Here is a 26752-nt window from a genome sequence, read left to right as displayed (position 1 = left end):
CCCCAGATGAGTCTGCTTTTATTAGTTTATGTCCTTTGTTCAGAGCACCAGGGATTAGTTTATGAAAGCATGCATGGCTCTTATCTTCAAAGGTATCCTCTGCCTGGTAGACTCCACCTCACCAGCCCGCCTTATTAATCTATTGCAATCCCAATTAGTTCACATCAAGGTCAATTACTTGGGATGTGCAAAAGGGCCCGCGAACATAAGTGAGCAAGACCCCCTCATGTAGTTCTCCCATGCGAAGGAGAGAGGGATTACAGCCGGGCAACTGAGAAGCAAGAATTGGCCGGTGCCTGGGCGTGGATAGTGAAGGGACGACATTCAATAACCCTAAACAACCCAAAGCTGGAACAGAAATGTGCGATGGGGGCGGGGGCAGGGGGCGGGGCTCAGCCTCCTCTTCCCAACCCTATTCTTGATGGTGAGTATCTGAGTAATTTAACAGTCTCTGAGACACAGCTTTTTTCTGAGAACATTCGCTGGGTGTGGAGGAGGAGCCTTGTGTTTATGGTAAGCGATAAGCACCACTCCCCCAAAAGACCCGTCTGTGGAAAATGGGCTGGAGTTGGTGGATCCATAGGATGGGTCATCATGGTTCAAGAATGAAGGTCAGCTCTGGGATCCTAGCCACACATCCCCAGTCTGTCTGAGGCCACCAGCAGGAGGGATGGTAAGGGATGTGAGGGTTACATGTCTCCAGTTGGAGGACAAGACCCTCCTTTACGTAATGTGAATGTGTTTCTCAGATCTACCACTATTTCTAGCACAGTGGAGAGGCCACGGAAGACCAAATGGAAGTTAGTGTTCGATGCCCGTTAGACTGCACAGTCTGACAGGACAGTTCTTGTGAAAGGATGGATGTATTGGAGCAATTTAGACAAGAATAGCCAGGAGTCATGCAGGGTTCATCTTTCTCATCAGACGGATCCTAGACTTAGCAGATTCCACTCTACAGGGAGAGAGACCTGCGCATAGCCAGGCTAGAAGATGGACAAAAGAGAGAGAACACCGGTCCCACCCCCAATCCACACCTCTTGATAGTTCTGGTCTCCCGGCTTCGCGTCAGGGAATTAGTTCTAAGAGCCCGCGTCTGGTGTGTAGAAAAGGGAAAACTGACAGTAGCCAGGGTTAAGACAGGAAGAGAACAGTCTCGTAAGACCAGACCTGAACTGCCACCCTACGTCCCCCCCCACCCACCCACACACACAAAGCATGAGGAAAACATGGGGGCAGGCACTGACTGGATTTCTCTTGCAAGCGTTTCTCAAAGGGGGCTAGGTACTTGGTCTTTGGGAATTTTTTCTGTTTCCCTGTGTCGGAATGTTCTTCTGTGAGTTGGGAGTGTGGAATGAAAGCCCTTAAAGAACAACCCTTTGACATGACTCACACCTCAGAAGACAAAGAACAATGCATCTTTGACTTGCAATGCAGCTTTCAGATCCTGTGTCCTGGCAGGGCCCATGCCACCCTGCCATGAGCCTCTGCTGCGCTGCCGAGTGCTTACAGACTCCCTCTGGAGCAGAGGCCCATGAGGAGGGGCTTGCACTGTCTTTCGGTGCTGGCACTAAAGCCACCGGAACCACACACACATCATTGTGGCAACCACAGTCTGCACCCTGGAACTATGGCTGGCTGAGGCAAGTCTCGTTCCTGGTAGCCCTGTGGGGCCTGGCCACCCTCTGCTGTGTGTGTGAGCACCCGCAGTGTGGCTGAATCTCTACTGGGCACCGGCCAAGCAGTCCTCACTCTGGACACCATTACCTTGTCTCTTGGTACAAGTAACTGAATTGACAATAACAGGCCAAGGTCCCATTTCACCCTTCCAGTGACCTCACAGGCTGTGGCAATCAGCCTTCTTCACGGGTGGGGGAAATGTCCCCAGGGAGTAACGCAGTGCCTCAACACAGTGAGAAACTGGCCAACGAGGGTCTCCATCCCAATCGCTAAGACCTAAAAGTCATGCCTTTGCTCTGCGGTTGCCCAGGCACTCTTGGTTGGGGGTAGGGGGACAGCACAGAGGTGAGGCACCCAAATCCTAGAGAGGCTTGGGGCCCCACACAGACCGTCACACAGCTGAGCACCTTCTGTTTTGTTTGTGAGAGCATTCTAGAGGATATGGTCTTGACTCTTCTGTCCCCAGGAGTATGGATTTCTCCTGAGATTCTGCTATGTAAAGTGTCATCTCTACTTAAGATTCGATGAGAATGTATCAGGACCTTGGTCATGGGACAACAGAGGGAACAGTGATCCCCAGAGGAAACAAGGCTGCCAATGGCATGCCAGAGTTGGAGTGGGTCGGGCTTCATTCTAGGCTACACTCTGGAATTACAGACGACATGTGTGTAGCGGGTCCCTCATCCACCCCCTCTGCAAGCAGTTCCAGAGAAAATGGCTGCTCCTTTCTTGAGGCCTGCAATCATTCTAAGGCCTTTTCCTGATGCTGTGACCCTTTAACACAGTTCCTCGTGCTGTGGGGACCCCCAACCAAAAAATTATTTCATTGCTACTTCATAACTGAGATTTTCCTACTGTTACGAATGCTGGTGTAAATATCTGGTGTGCAGGACGTCTGCTGTGTGACCCCTATGGGGGCTGTGACCGGAAGGTTGAGAACTGCTGCCCTAAGGCATTGTGAGGACCTCATAAACTCTCAGTCTTGTTTCTTGATGTGATCTGCCCAAGGGACAGCTCTGACCACATCTAGTTTTCAGTAGAAGACACAGTGGGTACTTCTCTGGGAATGGCTTGGAGACCTACCAGGAGCAGAGAGCAGACACTGGACAGAACAAGCAGTCTTCCACAGCCAGCCGGAAGCCGCCTCTAACATCTCATCAGAGCCACAGGAGTGAAATGTGCAGCGTGTGCTACTGGGGACATTGCCCAGAACATTCTACTCTGTGAGCAGCCCCGGGAAGTACCATGTTCTCTTGTTTACAGCTTCCCACACGAGGCGTCAACAACTTCCGTTCTGAGTGAGAGTCTTCTCACTCCATAACTGCGGCTGAGCCCCAAGTTGCAAAGGGACCTCTGACCCCTGACATAGAAGTTCTCCCTCACCCCACTCGAGGAAGGAGTAAATAGGATTAAGACCCTAGAGAAGGGCCACTGGGGGCCCGGTGGGGGGGGGGGCGAGGCCGAAAGACATCTTCACCTCAGCTTTTCCAGACTGCATTGGAGGAGGAGGAAGGGAAGGAAAGAGCATTCAGCAGGGTGCTCACAGAAGGATTGGTACACGATGGGACTTTATGCAGTCTTGACTATAGGCTCCTCCAGGCCAAGGGAACATGAGAGGCCAGAGGTGTAGGAAGCAGGGGTGTGGACAGTCCTTTCAGGTGAGGCATTTATGGGGGGGGGTGCTTCTTCAACAACATTCACTGAAATTAGTTATCTGTAGGAAAGGATGCCTCAGAAACCAGACAGGGCCTCTGGTGTCCTCAGAACCACAGTCCGTCTATCCTCTGGACACCAAAGGCCACTCTCGGTCCACAGAGATGGTGCCAAAGGAGACTGAGACGTGTTATGAAAACACTGTCTTTTCTAGAAGCTGGTGACTTATCCCTGAACCCTTGCGCAGGGACGACTCTGCCTAAATACAGAGCCCTTTCCAGACGTGTCTCAGACTGATCTGGCTGAGGGGAGCGGCCTCGTGGTGCGGGCTGAACTATTTCCCCTGGGAACCGTCTGGCAGCTCTAATGAGGAATAGCACTTTGCATTTATAGAGAACCTTTCATCTGTGGATCTCAAAGCTGTACCACAAACATTAATTAACTCTCACACCTGTGAGGCAGGTGAGTCTGGTTACCCCCCCTCACCCCATTTTAAAAGATGAGGAAACAGGGGTTTGAGAGGAAAAGGATTCTGGGGTGAGCCACCAGGGTTAGGAGTAGCATCCTGACCTCAAAGTCACAGAGTCTTTCTGGGTGGAGTGAGGAATTCGGGTACGGGAAGCAGGAGTGGTAGAGATGAAGCCATGCAGTGCCTTCCCCTTTCCCAGACAGCCTGTCACCTCCCGGGCCGTGGATGTCAGGGAGAGCGGGTCCCTCCAGACCCTGAAGGCCTTTGGAACAGCAGACCCAGGCAGGTCTCTGTCCTGGCTCTGTGGAAGCTTCCCTTCAAAGCTGGAACAGTGACTGCAGCCGAGCCGCACATGACTAACCAAAGCGTCTGCAGCCAGTGGGAGACAAATGCTTGGCAAGTCCCAGGGCTCTTTCACAACCCCCCTTTTCTTCCAGAATCCAGAGCTGGTGGGAACTGAGTCATGTTATCATGGGGTTTCACTGATAATGCTGAGGCGCTGCTAAATCCAATGCTGGCTACCTGGGGGGTTGGGGCTGGCAGTTCTGGGGCGACTGCTGTTCTGACATCTGGTGCTGCCGGGATTTAAAGTCCACCACAGAAGCCAGAAGAAACACTGCTTCTCAAAAACACCAGAACACTTCAGGGAAATGGCCTTCCAGAGAGAGTCACCTGCTCAGTGCCAGGGCTGTAAAAGCTGGCATTGCACAATGGGGGGGGGTAGTTTCCAAGCATCTGGGGGCACCACCTCTTCCATATACAACAAGGTAGCCTTGGTCTGTCTTCACAAGGGTCCCAGATGAGAAGATGCAAGCCTCCCCTGGGGCTCGCCCTGACACATCACCCTGGAAACTGACTCACATCCCTGAGTCCTGACTCACATCCTGTTGTGTGCTCTCAGGCATCCACGGGGGCATTACACCAGCTACCCATGACCGAGGTGCATTGGGAGGGCACCCTGCAGATGAATGACTCTGCCTTCGTCCTTGCAGAAAGAGGGAGAAGTCTTCTGAGGAAAAGTCCAGAACGGGCCCCTTGAGTCTGTATGTTCACAGGACAGTTTTTGCTCTTTAAAAAGTAGGTAGTCCCCGAGGGGATGGCCCACTGTTTATTTGTAGTGATCAAAGGTGGCCAAAAGATCTGTTGTTTGAGCCATGCCCGCCAAGCAGTCAAGGGAAGGGGTGTTGACGACAGCAGAGTCATGGAGCTCTGTCAACCTGACCCGGGTACTGGGAAGTGACCCCAGCTCCTTGAGTGTCACGGGAAACCCAGGCTGTGAGGTCAGGTGCCAGGCCACCAAAGGTTCATCTGAATAAGTCTCCAGGATGTCCCTGCCTGTCCTTCCCTTGGCCGGAGAGGGCAGAAGGATGAACTGATGGGCTTTGGATTGTCAAAGCAGTAGCGTTCCTTCTTCTGACGTCTGTAGTCAGTTTCACTGAACTCTGCTTTAGAAATCGTCACTTCGCTTTGCCTTGGGTATGGAGTGTGTTCTTTCCCTGTCTCATTTCATAAGCTTTAGTTATTGATTTTGGATCTTTCCTTTCAAATACGTTTCCAGCACTAGAAATGTCTCCTTCAATGCTGCTTTCACTCTGTTCCCTAAATGTTGCTTGTTTTCATTTTCATTAAGAGACAAGTATTATAAATCTTTTGAGATATCTGATTTGGTCCTTTATGGCATTTACAAGTGATCTCCAAGTTTTTGAAGATTTCCCAACAATCTTTCTGTTACTGGTTTTTGATTTGTTTTGTTTGCCCGGAAGGGATTGTTGGATTTTAGTTCAAGTCCTGTGGCCTAAGAAAACACTTTGCATGATGATGCCTTTAAGATCGAGTAGTATTTCACGGCCCCGAATGTATCCTGTCTTAGTGAGTGCTCTGTGTGGGCTTCCGAAGAGTGGATTCGTCTATAGGTGCTACTCAGATCAAGCTGGTACTGTCAGGCCACCCGCGGGGTCTGGATTTCTGCTTGCATGATGTATCAGTGACTGGCAGAGGGATGCTCAGGTTTCCAGCGTATGATGGATTTGCCTGCTTTTCCTCATGTTTCATTTAGTTTTTGCCTCAGGTGTCTAGACACCCTTTGTTCACTGGGCACCTGTTAAGGAATACGTATTATTAGTTTGCCATATTATCATCGTGTAACTCATCTCTTATCCTTGGAAATCTCCATCTTCAATTAGCTTTGTATAAAACGAATACAGCAAGTTGGGCTTCCTCTGAACCGATGTTAGCGTAATTTCTCTCCGCCCCTTCACGCTTAACCTGAGTCTGTATTTAAATGAGCCATTTGTATGCGTCAGGTAGTTAAGTTTTATTTGTAGCTTGTTCCAACAACTTCTGTGGTAGATTTAGACAATTCCCATCTAAACTGTTTATAGATAGAGCTGGATTATTATCTGCCATGGTTTGACTTTTATGTCAGTTGCACATGGTCCTTCGCCCAGCCCCCTGCTTTTCTGTCTCCTCTCCCTGTAACTGAACATTTTATATGATTTTGTTTTAGCTCATCTATTTGCATATCAAGCATGCTTTTAAAAATTGTTCTAGGGAGGCTAGAGGGCTATGGCAGAGGCTGCAAGCACTGTCTGCTCTTCCAGTGGGCCTGGGCTTGATTCCTAGCACCCAGGGGGCTCAGGGCCCTCAGCTAACTCCAGTCCCAGGAGAATCTGATACCCTCTTCTACACATTAAATAAATAAGTGAATACAATCTTTTAAAAATTCTTTAGTAATTGTTCTAGAGTTTAAAAACTAGGTTCACAATCAAATAATGTTGTTTGTTAATTGTTATATGTTACTTTTTAAGTTTTTATTTATTTATTTAGCTTCTCTCTTACTCTGTGTGTGTGTGTGTGTGTGTGTGTGTGTGTGTGTGTGTGTGTGTGTGTGTGTGTGTCTACGTACATGCTATAGTGTATGTATGGAGGTCTGAGGACAATTTGCAGGAGTTAGTGGTTCTCTCCTTCCACCATGTGGACCTTGAGGATCACACTGTTGGGCTTGGTGGCCTACGCCACCTCTCTGACCCTATATATCACTTCTTTCCTGTCATTACTCGCGTTCATTTCCCTGATCTCCACATTGTCACGGTCCAATAAACTGTGGCTATTGCCATCTTTAACAGTTATCTTTCAGACCCATTATGAATAAAGAAAGTATTGATTTCGCTTTAATTTTTTCCTTCTAAGATGATCTCCTTTGCTCTGTAGATCTAAGTTGCTGGTCTGTGTCATTTTCTTTCTGTCAACATGTCTGTGAGTGATGATTGGCTTCAATTCCAGTTTCATCAACTAAGGTAATGATTTTCCCCTCACATTTGAGGACTAATTTTGCTGTGTATAAAAGTCGAGGTTGGTGAATTTTATCTCAGCGTTTGATTTCACTTCGGTCCCTTTGTGTTTGCATGGTTTATGGAGGGAATCTGACATCATTTTCATCCCTCTTTCCCTCTATACAGACGTTCCCTCCATCACCCTACTTTAAAGAGTTTTTCCTTCACTTGGATTTTCCTCTGCTCCAGCTCCACAGCTCTGTAGTTTGTTAAAATGTCTCAGTCCTTCACATCAGATGTGTGCTCTCCATGTATTCCAATTACATGTGTGTTATGCCTTTTGAAACAATCCCACAGTTTTCTGATGTTTTCTTTCTTTATTTTCTTTTTTTTTCTCCTTACCTTTTAGTTTGACAAGTTGGTATTGACACATCTTCAAGTTCACTGGCTTCCCTCAGCCATGGCTTGTCAACAAAAGAGAGTATAAGATATTTCCTGTTTCTCTTACAGTGTTTTTCATTTCCAGAATTTCTTTTGAGGCTTTTTTTTTTTTTAACAGTTTCCATTTTAAATTCCCTCTCTGGTAATTCTAGAATTTGTATCATATCTGAGTCTGTTTGCAAGGCTTGCTTTGTCTTTTTAGGCCGCCCATTTCTTCCCTGTCTTGTAATTTGTTCACAGCTGAGCGTGTGCACCCAGAACATGAACCAGCACAGACAGAGCTGTGTTCCTGTTCCCTGTGCTCGTGCAGGCAGGAGCTGGTTTGGTTTAGTGGCCGCAGAGCTGTGGTTGACAAAGGACTCCAGCTCCTCTAGTGTCCTTGCTATTGTCCCCCTGTGTCTTTGAGCTTCCCATGATCTCTGCCTCATTCTGCTCCCTACAGCTCTCCGACCAATAGTCTGCAGTGAGATGGGATTCTCTGAGAACCCAGTGGAGTTCCTGAACCACAAACATGTCCCTTCTGGGCAGGACTGTAGCTCTCCAGACTTATATTCTCCTATCGGCCTGTATTCAGCTTTCAGCAACATGGGACGTCCCCATGGTGTGCTCCCATCAGCTTCTCTTTCCTCGGTGTGGTCTGCTATGCTTGTCTGCCTCCCAGGACTTGGGGGTGGAGGCCTGCTTTACTGCTAGAATTCCCTGGGAGATCCAGGAAGTCATAGATTTTCTGTTCGGCTTTTTCCTTGTTCTAAGGACAAGGATGGTAACTCTTCAGCTCTTCAAGTTTTGGTGCTGAAAGTGGAAGAAGCTGATGTGAATTATTTGATAGGGTCATGATAGACTCTAAAGACGTTTTGATGTTGTTGCCTTAAAAGCATTCTGAGTGAAATACGCCGTGGACCTTTGTTCTGTCTCCCCACCTTCTCCCTTGTCTTTGACCTCCATTTCAAATGGAAGGGAGTGGGGTTCAGGAATATGAAAGGGAGCCCCTCTTATCCATTATTTGAAGTGGCTTTGGTCATGTAATCTCATCAAAACCATTTGTCCAAAAAAAAAAACCAAAACAAAACAAAACAAACACAACCAGCATACTGAAGGTTCAAGTTTAAATTTTTTAATCTCAAACTTTTAAAAACAGAAGCAAGGACTGATTGAAATACTGAATTACTGCTTTCTCTATATCACAGAATTCCAGCTTCCTTACTCATTCACCATTTACCATCCAGAGCCTGACTCTTCTCAAAACCCTCAACCCCAAGCAAGGCAGATCCCCTGGGGTTCGCAGGATCCCCTGGGCCCCACCCCAGTGCAAGTGTGCGTTGCCTTACCACCGAGCATCAGCCAAGACTCTTAGCGGGATTGCATTTCCTTCAGCAATACAATCATGGAAATCACTCAGACTAGTTGAGCATTTACAATGGGCACACATTGTGACATGTCTTCTTTTCCGTGGCTTGCTCGTTCCTTGATATTACCCTTGGTAGACAGAAGAACATGAGATTTGCTAAAGCTCGTTCATGGTAGAGGCAAAATTCAAGCCCAGATCTGTTTAACTGCTATCTGATGCCTTCCAACTCTGCTCCTCTCCAGTGCAGAACATACATGTGACATGCAGGCACGTCACAAACATCATTACTGTTCTTGCCTCTGCCTTGGAAATGGCCACCTGCAACTGCAAAATAGGCATGTAATGTAGCAGTCCGTCTCTATACAACCTTTAGATCCTCCAGTGGCTGCAGCTCTTAGAAAGTAGAGACCATAAAACCATTTCCTAGTGATTCCCTACACAGGGGCCCTAGTGCAGCAAAACCGTTTGTGGAAACATGAATGAAGGAGCCAGGGAATAATTTCACCAGCCTATGAATATGCAAATGTTCGTCTGAATGCATGAATGAAGCTGCTCTCAGTGTGGGGACAAGTGCAGGAGGAAGCATGGCAAAGTTGGACGCTTTTCCCTGGTAAGTCCCAGTAGGGCAGGGGCCGTATTGCTCTTATTCATCACTGTCACTGACCACATTGTCACAAGCCTGGCACAGGGCAGGTGCTTAGTAAACTTTTGTTCACTTTGATGGATTGACTTACCAGGGGCAACTCCTTCAAGAATGAAGTTTTCACCTGGGCTTTGCAGACGCCTGGCGGTGACTCTCTCAGCCCGTGGCCTTTTCTGGATAACTCCCATTTAATCCCTTCTAGCACTTCCCAGAATCCACACCGTTATGAACATAAGTACCACGCCTCACCTCACATACCCTACCTGATTCTTCCCTGGCCCTTGCAACAGATAAGTTAAACAGCGCAATATTGAGTTAGATGTATTGAATGGGGACCCTGGATGGTTTTAGAGATCATCCATCTCACTCCAGAGGGGAGTAGGAAGGTTTGATCCAGGCCTACTGAACCGCTCACCAAACAGATGGGCCTAGAGCTCACTTTTTTTTTCTGCTAGGTAACTAAAAACAAGATTATTTCAGTTCTGGCTTTCTTGTGTTCATGTTGGCCCTACCTCTACTCCCATCAGAGCCAAAAAAAGGGGGGGGAGAGAGGGAGAGGGAGAGAGAGAGAGAGAGAGAGAGAGAGAGAGAGAGAGAGAGAGAGAGTGCTCTCACACAAAACACAGAATGGCATTGTATTGTCATGCCTCTTTTATGTTTGTTTTGGTGGTGGTGGTGTGTTTTTGGTGTTGTTTGTTTTGTTTTTGGCTCATACAAAAGACTGAAAACAACCTGAATTGCAAGGGGAGGCTCACCGCCGCCACCTACTGGCCCGCCATTGGGAAAGGACCCCAGGAGGTTCCTTGTGATGGGAGAAAGGAGGGCTGATGGGCTGATGGGCGGCTTTAGGGTTTGTAAAGCTGTCCCCACTGAACGCTGCAAATGAAGATGACGCCAAATCTATAACCCGTGTTTTAAAAAAAAAAGAAAGAAAGAAAAAGCAAAAGCACAGAACTTGGGCTGGAATCATAAAGGTCATTTTACCAAAGCATATTTTTAAAAGGCTGTGAAATATTACGCAACGTTTGCATGGCTTAATTACGAGTTTAGAAAGGCCTAGCATGACTTTTTCACTACAGTAAAACATGACAGAGCATGAATCATGGCACAACACTTTATGCTTAGTGTGGTTTTAGATGTGGGGCTAGGGGAGTTTGGCTATCTACACAACAAGGCATGGATTACTACCCCCGAGTTCACACCCCGGAGGCCTTCGTGACAGTTCTAGAACCGCCTTTGTTTGCTTTTTAAGTGATTAAAATGTTTGACTAGTATATGTTCATTTGGTAAGTGTATGTAGCGAGAATATAAGCATGTCGTGTAGAAAATATTTGAGTGCATGGGCTTCCGGTGTCCCACACACGGACCTGGAGCAAGACACTTAAAAGTAACTCGAGATGCAGGGCAAGCTGTTGTTTCCGCTCCCTCCAGTCCTGTTGCACTGTTAGCTGTAAGACTGGACAAGGCTCCACCTGCACTGGAGCACGCACGGTCTGCTAAGTCTAATGGGCATCGGCTCCTTTTCCATGCCGTCTCTTCCAATCCTCCACCATGTGGAAGGAAATCAAGATCTCTTACCAGTAGATCCCAAAGACTCCAAGTTACAGTGTTTGTTCCGGAACGACCAGGTCTGTGGCACTTACGTCTTCAGGGTTTTTCTTTGGTTCTCAAGAAAAGAAAGAAATGGACCAGCAGGAGGGAAGGAGGGAGCAGGGAGACCCTGTCTTGAAAAAACTAAACAAAAACAAAACGAACAAACTAGCAAAAGCCCTGCCAGCTTGAAGACGCCCTGCTGCCTGGGTTGACTGAGCAACCACTGGTGGGCCTGTGGCCTGGCCACAGCAGCTCACTCCCAGTGTGCTTTGCTGTCTGCTCTTGTGTCTGTGGGTGTGTTTTCTTTTATCACGTGATTATCACCACTGCTATTGTTTCTGTGACCATTTAGGGGAATAGTATTTGCATAAGTAGAAAACATTTAGAAGCCCATGGATATTTTTGCAAGGTTCCCTCATACCCCAAATCCCCTCCTCATCCTTCGTGTTTCCTGAATGTAGGTGACCATCTAAGCTTATCCAGTGTTTCTGGTGACGATCATTATAATTATTGGCAAAGCTGAATGTATTGTGTTTGGAATGTAAAGTCATTGGGTACTACTAGTGTCCAGTATAAACAATTTCCTGTAATATTAATGTGAAAAAAAATGTGTAGAAGGAAGAGTCACCAAATTAAAAATCTCCCCAAATCCAACACAAACTGCTCCTCTTTAAGGAGAGTTATCATACCACAGAGGCATCAGATACTTGGATTCCACAAATGAACAAGCCATGTACATTCACGTATTCTTACTTAAGTAATGATTAATAACTATCCTTATAAGAGCTTTCATTTTAAAACCCCACCCCTCTCGGTCTGTTATCAACATCCCTGTCTCTCTGCAGACGCGAGGCAGATCCAGCCGTCCCCGCCATGGTCCTATGATCAGTCTTACCAGTACCTGGGGTCGATCACCACCTCTTCTGTGCACCCAGCGACACCCATTTCGCCTGGACGCGCCAGCGGGATGACGAGCCTCTCTGCAGAACTTTCCAGTCGACTTTCAAGTAAGCCACCTGAGAACGTATCTGCAGTGGGGCTGGAGGGGAAGGTTTGGAAGAACAGAAGAGACGAAGGGAAGGGGTGGCCGGATACAGACCAGAACAGGGTTCAAAGGCAAAGTCCCTGGCCTCTGCAGGAATCCTGTGCTGAGCACTCATTTTTCTTCACCTGCTAAGAGGTGACAGACGAGGAGGCAGAAGTGTCTTAACTGTTCTCTTCAGTATTTAGGGTTTGCTCATGTCTGTTGGGGAAGGTTGGCGGCCAAAGGCCACTATTCTGAAGAGTCAAAATGGCCAAAGGATTTTATACCTGTGGCAAACATCCCAGCTGAATTCTAGACCATGGCTGCTCTTCCCAGTCGTGGTGAATTTTCAGAGGTTCCTTCGCACAGCACAATGGGGTACATATTGGAATAGGAAACAAATATGCCCCAAGATAAACATTCCCAGCTAAGAGCTGTTCAGACTGAGGCTTAGGAACAAGGTAGAAGGCTCAGGTGTCATGGTTAGCATAATTGTTGTTAATACGAGCTCATTAAATATTAGTCATTTAACCTATGGGCCCTTGGGGCTTGGCATTCACCTTCGCTCCTGGGCAGGGAAATCAGAGTTACAGGGAAAAATTCCTTTGTTGAAGGCAATAGAAGAAACTTACTGTTTGGGGCTTTGAAACTGGAGCCGAACCAAACTGTGAAATACTTCAGAGAGCTTCACCCTCAGGAAGCCTGGGACGGACCGATGCACTTGTGTGTGTGTGTACTGGGGGAGGGGCGGGTTTTGCTTTGGGCTCTGGGGCTCTGGAAGGCAGATGAGAGCAGATGAGGGGGGCAGGCAGAAGGGCAGAGGGGTCAGGACTGCCGCCCTGAGTGTTGTGAAAGACTGTTTCCAGACAGCCACAGGGGCTGCTTAAGATTCCACCAGAGGGCCAGCTTCTCCATCGCGGCTCCCCCGGCTAGTGTAGCCTGTCTTCTTCGCCCAGCAGTGGTACTGACCTTGGGGCTGCATCGTGCTTTATTGGGGGGCGGGGGAGGGGGCTGTCCTGTGCACCAGACATTAGTTAGAAGCGCCCTTGACCTCTAGATGCCAGTAGCAAATGTCCCAGCCTGCCCTGCAGAAATGTCTCCAAGGCTCTGTGGTAAGGCCCTTCCTTACCTTTCAAACATGAGGCCCAAGTGTGACTCCCCAGAACATAGGTATAAAAGGAAAGTATGGTGTCACAGGCTTCTAATCCCAGCACCAGGGACAGAGAGACAGGGGAGCATCCAGGACAGTTTAATCAGAGGGCTCCAGGCCAAGGAGAGGCCCTGCCTCAAAAAAACCAAAGTTGGACCACTGCTGAGAAACAAAGCCCAAGGCTGGCCTCTGGTCTCTACACACACATGTGCACACACATGCACAAGTGCCTGTACACAGGGTACTCATAAATGAATACACACACACACACACATACACACACACACACACACACACACACACACACACACACACACACACAAACTGTCACCAGACACTGCCACTTGTGTCTGCTGGGAGCAGTGAGGACCTTCAGCGTCAACCAGCCCTGGGCACTTTATGAACTACAAAAGCCAGCTGACTCACTGGGTTTTCACCTGACTTTAGGCCATCAGTGCCAGCATTCCCACGGGAGCCGATGGGCTAAGGAATTAAGAGGGTAACATAGGAATTATGGCATTTGCTCAGCTGGCTGTGTGTGAAAGCCTGTCCCCTGAGGGACAGTCTGATTCCAGTAGCATCTGTCAGCCTTCGCAGATTCCTCTCTCAGTGGCGCTGCCCTGCCCACCGGCTACAGCCTATATCTCAAACACTTACTGTTTTCCTCAGAAACATCCCCAGTGTGGGTCTGTCCCTGGAAATTTATTACGTGAGTCTTTTAGCTTGGTCACCACCCAGAATGGACACCTAGGGCCAGCTCCTCCAGCTGACCAGTGATCACACGTAAGAGTGGTCTTCAGTACTTTTTATTTACTCCTGGAGAATTACATACATCAGTCAGTGTGACACATTTGATCATATCCACTCCCCCATCCCTCCCCATCCATTCCCCCACAGCATCTCCCTCAAAACTTCACGTCCTTTGAAAATTTTTAACTTGTTTTTTATTAATTACGTCCAGTCGGCCCTGCCCGTATACACACACATGGGTGTAGGGTCCCCATTCACTATGGAGTGGGCGATCTATCAGGGCTGCCATCACCCCAAATAAAATAAGTAACACATCCAAATCACAGCTGTGTTCCTAATAATGTGAACTTCAACAACACAAGCTAGAAAGAAGGGTACTTTATGGCACAGGAATGTGAGGAAGAGAAAAACCATGTCAGGACCCAAAGTGACCTCTGCTGTCCAGTAGGGAAGACCAGAGAATAACAAGCAAGCTTTCATGGGTGGCAGAGAACAGGCCCGGGAGAGTGAGCTTCAGCTTGGCAGGAGCTCCCTCTAGAAATCAAGCCCTGAGTGCAGGCCTTGCTGGCCCAGAGAGTGTTGTCATAAGCCGGGGCAGGAGGCCGGGATCCTTGAAAGGAAGAGCCCAGCCCCCCCCCCACTCCCCTACCCCCCACCCCCCACCCCCCATCCCCCACCCCCGCCCAAGGCTTTTCCAACTTGACCTCTCTGTGGCTGATGAACCTTTTAATCGCACCAATCAACAACCCTCAGCCCCAGCCAGCCTTCTCTCCTGCACACTTGGACTCTGTCTGTCTGTCCCTTGAAGACCAGACTCCACCCCTTGTCTGAAAGGAGCTGTCATGTGAAGGTTTACCTTTCTTCTTTTTTTTTCTTTTTCCCCCATCTTTTTCTTTTTGTTAATTAATGTTTAGCTGCCAACCTGGGCGACAGACAGTGTGCATTCATCTGAGTCATGCAGAAGATCCTTTTAAGGCAGCCATTATCTGCTCAGGTTGTTTAATCCTTTGGGGGCAGTGGGAGGGGCCTGGCGTGGGGCTGCTTTCATCATGTCGGGCTGTGGAGCCAAGACTGGCTCTGTCATGGCAGATATTTAGCACCCGTCGAAATACTTCCAGTGAAAACACCTGAACCTTCTAATCCTCAGACTTCCTACTTTTTAAATTTCCCAATGAATAGCTGGATGGGGGGAGGGGCAGGGCGGTCACGTTTGCTCCCGAAGTGGGGGTAGACCAGCCAAGAGGACAGAGGAGCCATGGTGTGATGATCGGTAAATTCTGTGACTGTGGCTTGTAATAGGAGAGGATCGGCCAGATTTCAAAATGAGGACAGGTGGAGCTGAAGAGATGGCTCAGTGGTTAGAGCCTTTGCTTCTCTTCCAGGGGACCTGGGTTCAGTTCCCAGGCCCCACATTAGCTGGCCCTCAGCTGCCCATAATTCCAGCGTCAGGGGCATCTGACTTCTTCTCCAGTGTCCATATGCACACTGCACTACACACACACACACACACACACACACACACACACACACACACCAACACATAATTGAACACCGTATTTGTGAAAGAAATCAAGCATTTGAATAGACCACTTGAATTTGAACATATCTAGAGGACCTAAGTCTTTTTTTTTTTTTTTATTACAAACTGTAAAAATGAGGCAGGGAGGGACGGAGGGAAGAGGAAGGGAGGAGAAAGAGGGAGGGGAGAGAACTTGACCTTCTGTCCAAAGACATCACTCGTTCTCTCAGATCTTCAGTGGACTCTGCCCCCCGCAGCTGAGACTGTAACATCACTCGTGTGCTTATGCCCATGACAAATCACAGACTCACTCAGGATTCCGGTAACTTGGTACCATCACCACATTACCGTGTAGTGATTGGAACGGACTGGCAGAGCATGTTCGGGCATGGCCATGAAACAGGGTGACCTTTCATTCATTCTTTCCAGTGGATTCACCTTTTTGTCTCAGGGCAGATGAAGCAAGAGGGGATGGTGGGCAGAGTCATTTGTTTGTGTCCAGAGCTTTGCATCAGATGACAACCAACAGATTGTGTTTGCCTCATGCCCTCCCTCCTCCCTCCCTCCCTCCCTCCCTCCCTCCCTCCCTCCCTCCCTCCCTGCCTCCCTCCTGCCGTGGTGGCTTCTCCCTAGACTGTATAAATCTAACGGGGCCGGGAAGGGGGGGGAATGGAGTAAAACTTCCTGTTAACTCAAACATGTCACGGCTCTCCGTGTAAGCAAAACAAGTGACATGGAGCTTGCTCACCGAGGGCCCCAGCGAGGGGGCAGGGATGAGCCCTGTGGAATGAGGTGTGGCCTGGCTGTGGAAGGCGCTAGAGGGCGGCTGAGCCAGGCCAGCCCCAGAGCCGCTGTCCCTTTACAGCCTTCTCCCTGCCCACACGTCTGACTGGCTTTGAAAACATTAACAGGGGTGTTTGTTTGCAAGTCAGACTCCTGGTTTCCTCATTAGCAGGGGGATTTGCTGCAGACTCCGGCTGTTCCTATAAACCCTAATTACCTCTCTGATGAGGAGTCTATTTCCCTCACATTCACCCCAAATGTACACAAGAGTTCCTTTTGTAAAATTGTGTTAGAGCAATAAAAGATTATTGAGAGGGAGAGAGAGAGGGAGAGGGAGAAACACAGAGAACACAAACACCAGCTCTGGAGCTGGAATAATAGGCTCGGAATAGAAGGAAGTGGATCACAGCCCATGCCTTCCAAAACCAGATTAATCCACCCGGGGAGTTTTCCTTTCAAAGGAAGCTTTTAGGCCACCTTAAGTTTCTCTCTAGCAGGCTGGACTCAAAAGGGCCCAGACCACATGCCACCAGAGCTTCAAGTCAGTCTGTACGTTAATTTGACGATTTAACGTTCTGAGCGTCTAGTTCTTGCCTCTGCTGTTTCCCTGGTGTGGGGGTGTGGGCGTGGCGCCTCTCACTCTGAGGGACTCAAGCTACCCACAACACCTTCCTATTCACAGTGGCGGCTCTCGGCAGGGGGCAGGTGTGCGTCCCCCTCCACCCATTCCTAGGGAGTTTGGAAATGTCTGGAGATATTTTCGGATGTCACAGTTGGGGTGGGGACGTTCCTGGCATCTAGTGGGTAAAGGACCTAGATGTTGCCAAACAAGTCTCAGGGAGTAAGTCAGCACCCAACCACCCACTAGAAATAGGATGGACAAAGGTGCCGGCTGGGCCACTTTTGGTAAATTGGTCTGCAAGGGGACCATGCTGGCCTCATTCAAGGTCTGCGTCAAAGGCTGTATGCACGTGAGAGAAATGCAGGGGGACCGGGTGAACCCTGGGAGGACAGGCAATGGCAGGAATGTAAACTCATTCCCAACAAAACGAATCTTGTAAGGAGATTCCAGCATGTACAAAACGCTGGTACACCGAGTTCTTACATCCATTTGTAAAACTGGTAGAGCGGCAGCTGGAGAGACGGCTGGATGGTTAAGAGCACACACTGCTCTTTCAGAGGACCCGAGTCCGACTCCCAGCTCTCACGCACATTGCCTCACAACCATGGGTCACTCCAGCTCCAGCAAACTTGGCACCCTCTTCCGGCCTCTGCGGGTACTGCATGCACACATGCACATAGCCTCACACACATAAGCATAATCAAAAAATAAAATAGGAAACAGTGAAGCACATCTTAGGTGAAGACATGAGCTCATGTGTCCATTGCCACACAGATGTGGAAACAAGTCAGAAGGCAGATGCAGAGACAAGGGGTATGCCAATCACCAACATCCGCAGTCACTGCCACAGTATGCATTGTGTCAAGTAACAGGAAATTAGCCAGCCTTCAAGGGTTCAGAGCCTACAAAAACGACAGTTTTCTATTGTCCAACCTGAATACTGTATGCAACGTAACACTGTTGTTGTATTAATAGTCTATTAGTAACATATAAGTGCATCCATTACCTCAATTGCTGTAATGTTATGTCATTATATATTGTTATATTAATGTTGTTATGCCAATGTACTGATTATATTAGCATTATATTAATCAGTATTAATATTTTAATATAAGTATAGGATAGGCTTTTTTTTTTTTCAGTGAAGGGCCAAAGAGAAATGGTTAACTTTGAGAGCTCTGTTGTCCTGGTCACTTAAGAGGAGTGGGGGCACAGGTGAAGGATTCACAGCCCACCCCCACCCCACCCCCACACACCCCATCCCCCACCCCACTCCCACCCCACCCCACCCTCCACCCCACCCCACCCCGCCCCCCCACCCCACCCCTGTGCTACAGGCTGAGGCAGTGTCTCAAAAATCAAAATAGAATCAAAAATTTTGTGGTTTTGTTTTTACGTTTCACAACTATTCAAAAATGTAAAACCCATTTTTAATTCCTGGGACACACAAAATTCCCTCTAGCCAGTTTTGACTGATGGGCTACTGTTTGCCAACCTGGGACTTTAACATTTACGCATATTGTAAACATTACATTGCAGTACCGTGTGTGTGTGTGTGTGTGTGTGTGTGTGTGTGTGTGTGTGTGTGTGTCTGTGTGTGTGTCTGTGTGTGTGTGTCTGTGTGTGTGTCTGTGTGTGTGACATTTAGTACTTATACAATACATATGCTACACCATGCCATGACACATGTCACAGGCCATTGTACGACTCCCTCCAAAATATCTGCCATCGCTCTGTGTCCTCACACTATTTATGACAGCATGCTGGGTGAAACTCACTTCTTGCCAAGTAGCCCTGTTTCTTAGGATCCCCCCTCCATGGGCAGGAGCACTCTGTGCAGTCCTGTGTGTCCTGGGCAGGAGCACTCTTGGTGATCCCCCTCCATGGGCAGGAGCACTCTGGGCAGTCCTGTGTGCCCTGAGCAGGAGTACTCTCTGTGATTCCCCCCCCCTCCTCCATGGGCAGGAGCACTCTGTGCAGTCCTGTGTGTCATGGGCAGGAGCACTCTCTGTGATTTCCCCCCTCCTGGGCGGTAGCACTCTGGGCAGTCCTGTGTGCCCTGGGCAGGAGTACTCTCTGTGATTCCCCCCCCCCTGCGTGGGGAGGAGCACTCTGTGCAGTCCTGTGTGTCCTGAGCAGGAGCACTCTCTGTGATTTCCCCCCTCCTGGGCAGGAGCACTCTGGGCAGTCCTGTGTGCCCTGGGCGGTAGCACTCTGGCAGAGAGGGAAGCCTTTGCCTCTCAGACCACACACTCACACCATCTCTTCCTCCCACCCACAGCGGCCCCGGACCTGACCGCCTTCGGCGACCCGCGCCAGTTCCCCACGCTGCCGTCCATCTCCGACCCGCGCATGCACTACCCCGGCGCCTTCACCTACTCTCCGCCCGTCACGTCGGGCATCGGCATCGGCATGTCGGCCATGAGCTCGGCCTCTCGCTACCACACCTACCTGCCGCCGCCCTACCCCGGCTCCTCGCAGGCACAGGCCGGGCCCTTCCAGACCAGCTCGCCCTCCTACCACCTGTACTACGGCGCCTCGGCCGGCTCCTACCAGTTCTCCATGGTGGGCGGCGAGCGATCGCCCCCGCGCATCCTGCCGCCCTGCACCAACGCATCCACCGGCGCCGCGCTGCTCAACCCCAGCCTCCCCAGCCAGAGCGACGTGGTGGAGACCGAGGGCAGCCACAGCAACTCGCCCACCAACATGCCGCCCGCGCGCCTGGAGGAGGCGGTGTGGCGGCCCTACTGAGCGCCCGCCCAGGAGGGACTGAGCCCGGCTGCACCTGCCGTCCATGCACAGACCCCCGCCAGGAGGGCCCTCGGAGGCCAACAGGAAGATTCCCGGAGGGAAACTGTGAATGCTTCTGATTTAGCAATGCTGTGAATAAAAGAAAGATTTTATACCCTTGACTTCACTTTTTAACCACGTTGTTTATTCCAAAGAGTGTGGGATTTTTATTTTTATTTTTATTTTTATTTTTTATTTTTTGGTTCGGGGCGAGGAAGACGTAGCTCATCCTGTCTGGCATCTATTTCTTATGTCGGACTTTTCTCTTCCACACCTTATCAATTGCAACAAAAAAAAAATGTGTGTTTGCATCTGGGTGGTCGTTATTTTTAAATGTGTATAGATTTGAGCTTGCTTCTTTCTGCCTTTGACCAACTGAAAGAAATACGATTCCCTTCTCTGTACGTTTTATTTAACTTTTGAATTTTTCCTGTAGCTGGGATTTTTGTTTGTTTTTTTGTTTTGTTTTTGTTTTTTTGTTTTTTTTTTAAGAGACAGCTACAGCTTTGGGTCATTTTTTAACTACTGTATTTCCACAAAGAAATCCCTAGATATTTATGTATCTCAATGTTTGAACATTTACGTATGTGTTGATACTTTTTTAATTATTTAAATGTACTTATATTAAGAAAAAAATATCAAGTACTACATTTTTCTTTATAATAGCCAAAGTTAAATGTTATTGCATTGAAGATGGCTGGAAAAAAAATGGATGGGTTATGTGATTGCTTAGTTACCTAGAGATATTGTTTACATTAAACTCCCTTTTATGTTATTCAAACAAGTCGGTAGCTAATGCAGCCATGTTTTCAATTGGATTTTAGACACTGAGGGTCACTCCAAGGATGAGAAGTACAAAATTTTCTGCCAGGCTCAACAAAGGGCCTCATACCTGGCTCCTTCCCTTCCAAAAGAAAGGTAAAACTGCCCTCCAAAGGGTTCAGAGAGGTGCCAATGAATATAGCTCTGAAGAAGATTTTATTTCCGCCCGGAGGTATGCTTGCCCCCAGGCCTTCTGATTCAGGCAACTTTATAACAGGACTCACTGAGGTAAGCTGTTGGGCCCCAAATGAGTGAATGTGATCTTTTAATTTCCTCCCATTAATAGTTTCTGTTCATCGATGAAAACCAAAACTCGCGGCTATACCCCAAAGATCCAAATAGAAGGGGTAACACCAGGTGCCTTTGAGGCCCGGTGGCTGAGAGAGTGTACCCCCAAAGCCTGAAGGAACCAGTTTCCCTCTGCCTACCTTAGTAGGATTGGTTGTGAGAGATGATACCCTGTCAACCCTTGCAGGACGTTGACCGGAAGCCGCTCGCTCACCAGCCGCATCTCTGGGCTGCTTCCACCAGGCCCTTGGGGTGCGTGCACTTTATCAGTGCGCCGGCATGCTGAGCGTCAGGTCTCTGCAGTCCATGCTACGGTTCACACGTAAATCACAGTCACTGTAACTGTAATGGCACTGTCGTCATAGTGGAGGGCTTGGTCAAAATTCAGTTGTTCTGCAACTTAGAAATCCTAACTGCTGATTTTGACGAGTGTGTGCTCAAAATGATCTGGCTGTTCTTAATGTACCTCTTAAATTAGTTGAAATGATGTCAGGTCAATTCTGAAGAGAGTTTGAAAGCAGGACTTCAGAACAGTGTTGGATTTTTTATTATTATTATTTTATAAATTTAAGCATTCAGATTAGATCTTTGGCTGCAGGCAGCAAAAACAGCTGGACTTATTTAAAAAAAATACAACATGTTTTTGAGTTATCTATATCTATATCTATATCTATATATATTGATTCTTTGTTTTACACGGAGCAGCAGCACTTTGGTAAGAGGTTAGCCTGTGCTATCAGGCTGTTCCTATCTGGAGAAGAGCTCCAGGGGATCTCGGAGAAACCCGGCTAGATTTTCATAGCGGACATAACTTCCTCCACCACTCAGTTTCACTAGTTATTCCACAGTACATTGTACAGCTAGGCTTCCTCAATTGTCAGAAAAATAAAGTTTTAATTTCTGAAAAGGACCATTAGTTTACTTTTCCAAAAGTAGATGTTCTTTTTAGCATAGGTTGCCATATCTGGCCTAAGAAAATTCTAGAGAAAGACAAAGGAAGGAGATTTATATTTTTTAATATTAATTCTGATACCTGGAGGCACTCTAGCCCTATGAGAAGAACCAGATAATCCCACACTTCAAATCTTTGCCCTGGAGACCATGCATCACGACTTGTCACTTTTGTTGTGGATGGCCTGGTTAGCCGTCCAGTGCTTCCTAATGCTCACCAGCATTCACAGTATTTACTCATTTCAGAAAAAAAAAAAAAAAAAAAGATCAATCAGGCACTCATTGTCTTGGAGATATATTTTTCTCCTGAGAAATTATATTCACTGACTGCAGGTGCCTCAAGGTGACTTCATTCACTGTCTTCAGGTAAGACCCATAAGCCAATCTTGAGCTAAGTGGAGCTGTTTGGGGATACTGGCCCAGGGAAAGAAAACTGGAATAAGCCGTTTCTACTGCTCATCCAAGCCCCTATTTATGATTTTAACACACATTTTGGTTCCTTCTGCTTTTCTCACCCTCTGTGTCCTCCAATCTCTCTTCTCTCTTTTCTTCTCCCTCCTCCAAACTCCACCTTCTCCCTCCTGCATACTTTCTAGGAGGCATATCTCTCTGTCTCTGTCTCTGTCTCTCTCTGTCTCTCTGTCTCTCTCTGTCTCTCTCTGTCTCTGTCTCTCTCTCTCTCTCTCTCTCTCTCTCTCTCTCTCTCTCACACACACACACACACACACACACACACACACACACACACACACCCTACCCCATACCAAGTGTCCAGAACACAGATGGTCCAGTTCCAGTTCTCCGTTTGCATAAAGAAGCTGGCGAGTCAGCCATTCTCTTGCTCATGAGTTTCTTCCAGCAGAACAGAGGCACTTTTCCGATCTGCTTGCTGTTCAGATCCGGCAGCAGAATCCTCGGAAAGCCACCGAGCAGCTATACCGGGGCCCAGGCGCCCTGTGTAGCAGACAGATGCTCAGATTGGCAAGGGATAAACGGTTTCCCTCAACGGCCTGCAGTCGATGACTGCAGATTTCTTTCTTGAAATACCTTTTTCCCTGGGACACTCAGTCCTAGGGTTTTTCTGGTTTTGATAGGGTTTTTTTGGTTCTTTTAATTTTGTTTGTGGGGGGAGGCATGCGATGTTTAGGGTCTTTTATACATGAAAATAAATGGTTTGACAACAATTTCAGAATATATTTTTTTCCACATCTGAACAAGATGCCTTTTGTTTACGGTATACATTTATTGGGGGATTTCGGTCTGTTGGTTGGTTACTTGTTGGTTGGTTAGTTGGTTACTGGTTGGTTGGTTGGTTCCTTGTTGGGATGCCTTCTTTTTTTCTGCCAGGTCAGTATTGGCAAAGCTGATCATTTGTCTTTTTTTTTAAAATCCTTCAGAAGAAATTGTATCAATAAACTCAATTGTATTTATGTATGTAAATAGATTTCAAGCTTCATTATAAAATATTGTTAATGCCTGTAATAACTTTTTTCACTTTTTGTGTGTGTTTCTAAGGACTTTTTCTTATGTTCGCTAAATATTGTAGAAGAAAAATGCTTCTCTCCACTTGTTTATTTTAGACTTAAAAGAACAAGCAACTTCTTATTCACTTTTATAAACAGCTAATAAACAGCATGGTTCCAATTTTTTTTTTTTAAGTTCACTTTATGTTCTAGGAGGAATGAATGTGCAAAAAAAGAAAGAAAAAGAAAAATCTCCAAATGAACTGTTGGATGTTTCTGTTACCCTGGATGTACAAAGAACAATGGGGAAAAAATAAATAAATAAACTTCCTAATTGAAACGACAGCAAAGCACGTGTGTGGGAAAAGCTCGGGGAAACTCAGCTCTTCGGCCACCAGCTACTGCCCACTCGGGTTGTTTGGTGTGGTCACAGGGCCTCCTGAACCCAGGGCCTGAGCCCCTGTCTCCCTGGTGGTAACATACAGAACCCCTCCTTAGGGGCTCTGTCAGGCCCAAGTCTGAAAGCACCTGCTAAGACAGAATGTTCCAGAACCCTTCTCGGGAGCCCAGGCAAGCAGGCAGGCCACTGCCACTGCCCACTGCACTCAGTGGGTGAGCCAGCTCCCCTCTCCAGAGGGATCCGTGCACAGCCAGGGTAGGGTGGCCCAAAGCCATGGAGGTCTTCTCACTTTGTACTGCTGTTTCTTCTGTGACTCGGGTGCCGAAACCTCTGTGCATGGCAAATAAGCAACCTGACCAGCACCCAGGTCCTAGCAAATCGATTCCGTCTGTTTCTGAGATGAAGGCCGAGGGAAGCCGGCAACACCACACTATGGAAATACTTTCCACAAACGACTTCAAGTTCAAGGTTGGGCCCTTCCCTGAGTGCTCCTAACATGCCCTGACTGCTAAGGCATCACAGCCTGGGGAGTGGAGCCAGGCACCCAGGGTGGGTTCTTTAGGTATGAGGGAGTCAGAAGCCTGTTCTAATTCCTCTTTAACACACCAGAAGGGCTAGGGAAGAGAGAGACGGCTCGGTCGGGAAAGCACTTGTGACACAAGCCTGAGGACCACCTGACTTCAACTCCTAGAACCCACATAAAAAACCGGGTGTGGTGCTGGAGGGTGGAAACAGGCGGGTCCCTGGGCTTGCTGGCCAGGCAGCCTAGCACACTCGGCAAGCTCCAGGCTAGTGGGAGACTGTTTCAAACAGAACAGAAGGTAGAAGAAACCTGAAAAGCAGTAAGCAACGTTGTCCTTGGGTCGACACACACGTACATACACACATGGACATACACACACACCAATGGAAAAAAGGGAAACATTGAATTTGCAAATGTGACATGGAAAATATATGTATCCAACCCATGACCATCCTCTGCCCCCGTTTATGCAAACAGGGGAAGGCAGGCCTTGGTGGTGATTGAGAAATTTCTAAAACTAGTTCTTCCCTTGACCTTTCCCCATGAGAATTGTTATTAGCATTTCAGTCTTGATTCTGTGTGGCCCAGGTGACCAACCTGCCACAAGCCGCTCTGGAAAGCCTACTACTGCACGCTCATGGGCCACCAGTGAGGACCGTGACTGGCCCTCAAGAGTCCGTGGAATGACTACAGAAAGCATCAGGAATCAAGTGAGGAGGGGAGGTGAGAAGGAGTAACCTGGGACTTGGCTGCCTGTGGGCACTGGCAGGACATGGCGAGGAGCCCAGGTTACAGGGAACAGGGGCTTCCAGTGAGAAGAATGGGACTTGACCAGGGACCGCTGTTCTGTAGGGTTTTCAAAGTAAACTGGTGGCAGAGATGTCTCCACCTCCCTGTTGTTCTCTGCCGCCTGATTGAGGAAGAGTCTGCCAAGTTCCTTCTCTAGGAAGTTACCCTGCACTTCCTCCCTTCCCACAGTGTCCTTTCTGAAAGGGCAGCCCTGTGCACAGCCTTCGACGCTCTGGGGTGCTGAGCACCCTAGGAGAGCCCGAAGCAGCAGCAGGCCCCTCTGCTCAGTGGGGACAGAGTGACCAGAGCCCCCTGGGCGCAGGCCCCTCTCTGCTACAGAGGGACAGACATGCTCTCCCCTGCTGCGGAGCACAACACAGATGCGCTGCTCTGTCACACTGTGCCTGCTAGTCCTCCTGGTCCCCGTCCAAGCTTCCTTCACCACCATGATGTAGACAGAGTCCTCTCCTGTATCCAAATTCAGCTCCAGATCCCAAGAGATTCCACCCTGTTCATTAGCATCTTTTACAAATTCTGGTTCAGAATTGACAGCTGAGCTTGAACTTATAACTTCCCAGAACTGGTCACATCGCTGCACAAAATGAGTCCAACCTATTCTCATGACCGTCCTTAGCTGGACTTAAGATGTTAAGTGAGTGAATACAACCCTCCTTCAGATGATTGGCTCCCACACACACCACACACCACACACACCACACACACCACACACACACACACACACACCACACCACACACACACCACACACACACTCCACACAGACACACCACACCACACACACACACACACACACACACTCCACACAGACACACCACATCACACACCACACATACACCACATCACACACCACACATACACCACACACACACACACCACACCACACACACACACACACACCACACACACGCACACACCACACCACACACACACACACACCACACCACACACACACACCACACAACACAACACAACACACAACACACACACACACACACACACACACACACACACACACACCCCACATACAGTCAGATCCCTCTAAAGACAGCCCCCCTCCTTCTTCACTCATGCATTAGAAATGAGGACCCATGGCCCCACTTTTTCTGGACTGAGAGGCAGCGTGGAACGTGCTGGCTGTCCTGCTAGGAGGAGCGTTAGCCGTGTGCCAGACTTTAATATTGGTAATTAAACTCTGCATGCCTCACATTCTCCTTTTGGTTTCAGTTTCATTGGTGCTTTTGTAAGGATTAATTAATGTTTTGAAAGTGTTTTGAAGATGAGCAGTCTTACATGCACACAAAGTGTGATTATTTGTTATTACAAATAACTGCATGCCGCCACATTTTCCTCTCACCTTGGTGACTGAGGAGGAGGGCTCAGTTCAGCCGCACCATCTCTCACAAATTTATTTTTAAATCTCACAGACTTATTCTTGTGTTGACTCATTTCTTCGGTCATCATCTGTTGAGTGGCAGGCATCAAGGACCTGAGGGTGCCCCCCTCTGTGTACCAGGCAGAGACAAAGCCAACTGCAAGGGCCGTACTGGTAGAAGAGCTACACATTTATCTGGTTATTCTGTTGCCATCTTGAAATTATTAATAACTTTGTAATAAGAGGCCCTGCGTTTCTATTCTGCATGAGACCCACAAATTAGACTGTGGGCAGTTCCACAGACACATAAACAAACCATCAAAGTGTAGCGGGGGGGGGGGGAGGGAATAATTAGGCATGAAAAAAATGTTTAACTCCTCATAAAGCTCAA

At 48.2% G+C, this 26752-nt stretch overlaps 1 protein-coding gene across 2 annotated transcripts in view; it reads left to right on the top strand.

Annotated features, from left to right (window-relative positions):
• Positions 1–23598, top strand: part of Runx1 (RUNX family transcription factor 1) — a 232489-nt gene extending 208891 nt beyond the window's left edge. Inside the window, exons 6-7 of one of the 2 annotated variants that reach the window (XM_042259562.2) lie at positions 11942–12103; positions 19226–23598. In XM_042259562.2, coding sequence (XP_042115496.2) covers positions 11942–12103; positions 19226–19695 — 632 coding nt within the window. In that variant the 3' untranslated portion in view covers positions 19696–23598. The remainder of the gene's footprint in view (positions 1–11941; positions 12104–19225) is intronic. The other variant, XM_006981378.4, reaches the window with a different exon arrangement.
• The last annotated feature ends 3154 nt before the right edge of the window (positions 23599–26752 follow it).

Source organism: Peromyscus maniculatus, chromosome 12 (genome assembly GCF_049852395.1).
Source record: "Peromyscus maniculatus bairdii isolate BWxNUB_F1_BW_parent chromosome 12, HU_Pman_BW_mat_3.1, whole genome shotgun sequence".
Classification (NCBI taxonomy): domain Eukaryota; kingdom Metazoa; phylum Chordata; class Mammalia; order Rodentia; family Cricetidae; genus Peromyscus; species Peromyscus maniculatus.
This window is presented reverse-complemented; position numbering and strand designations above follow the sequence as displayed.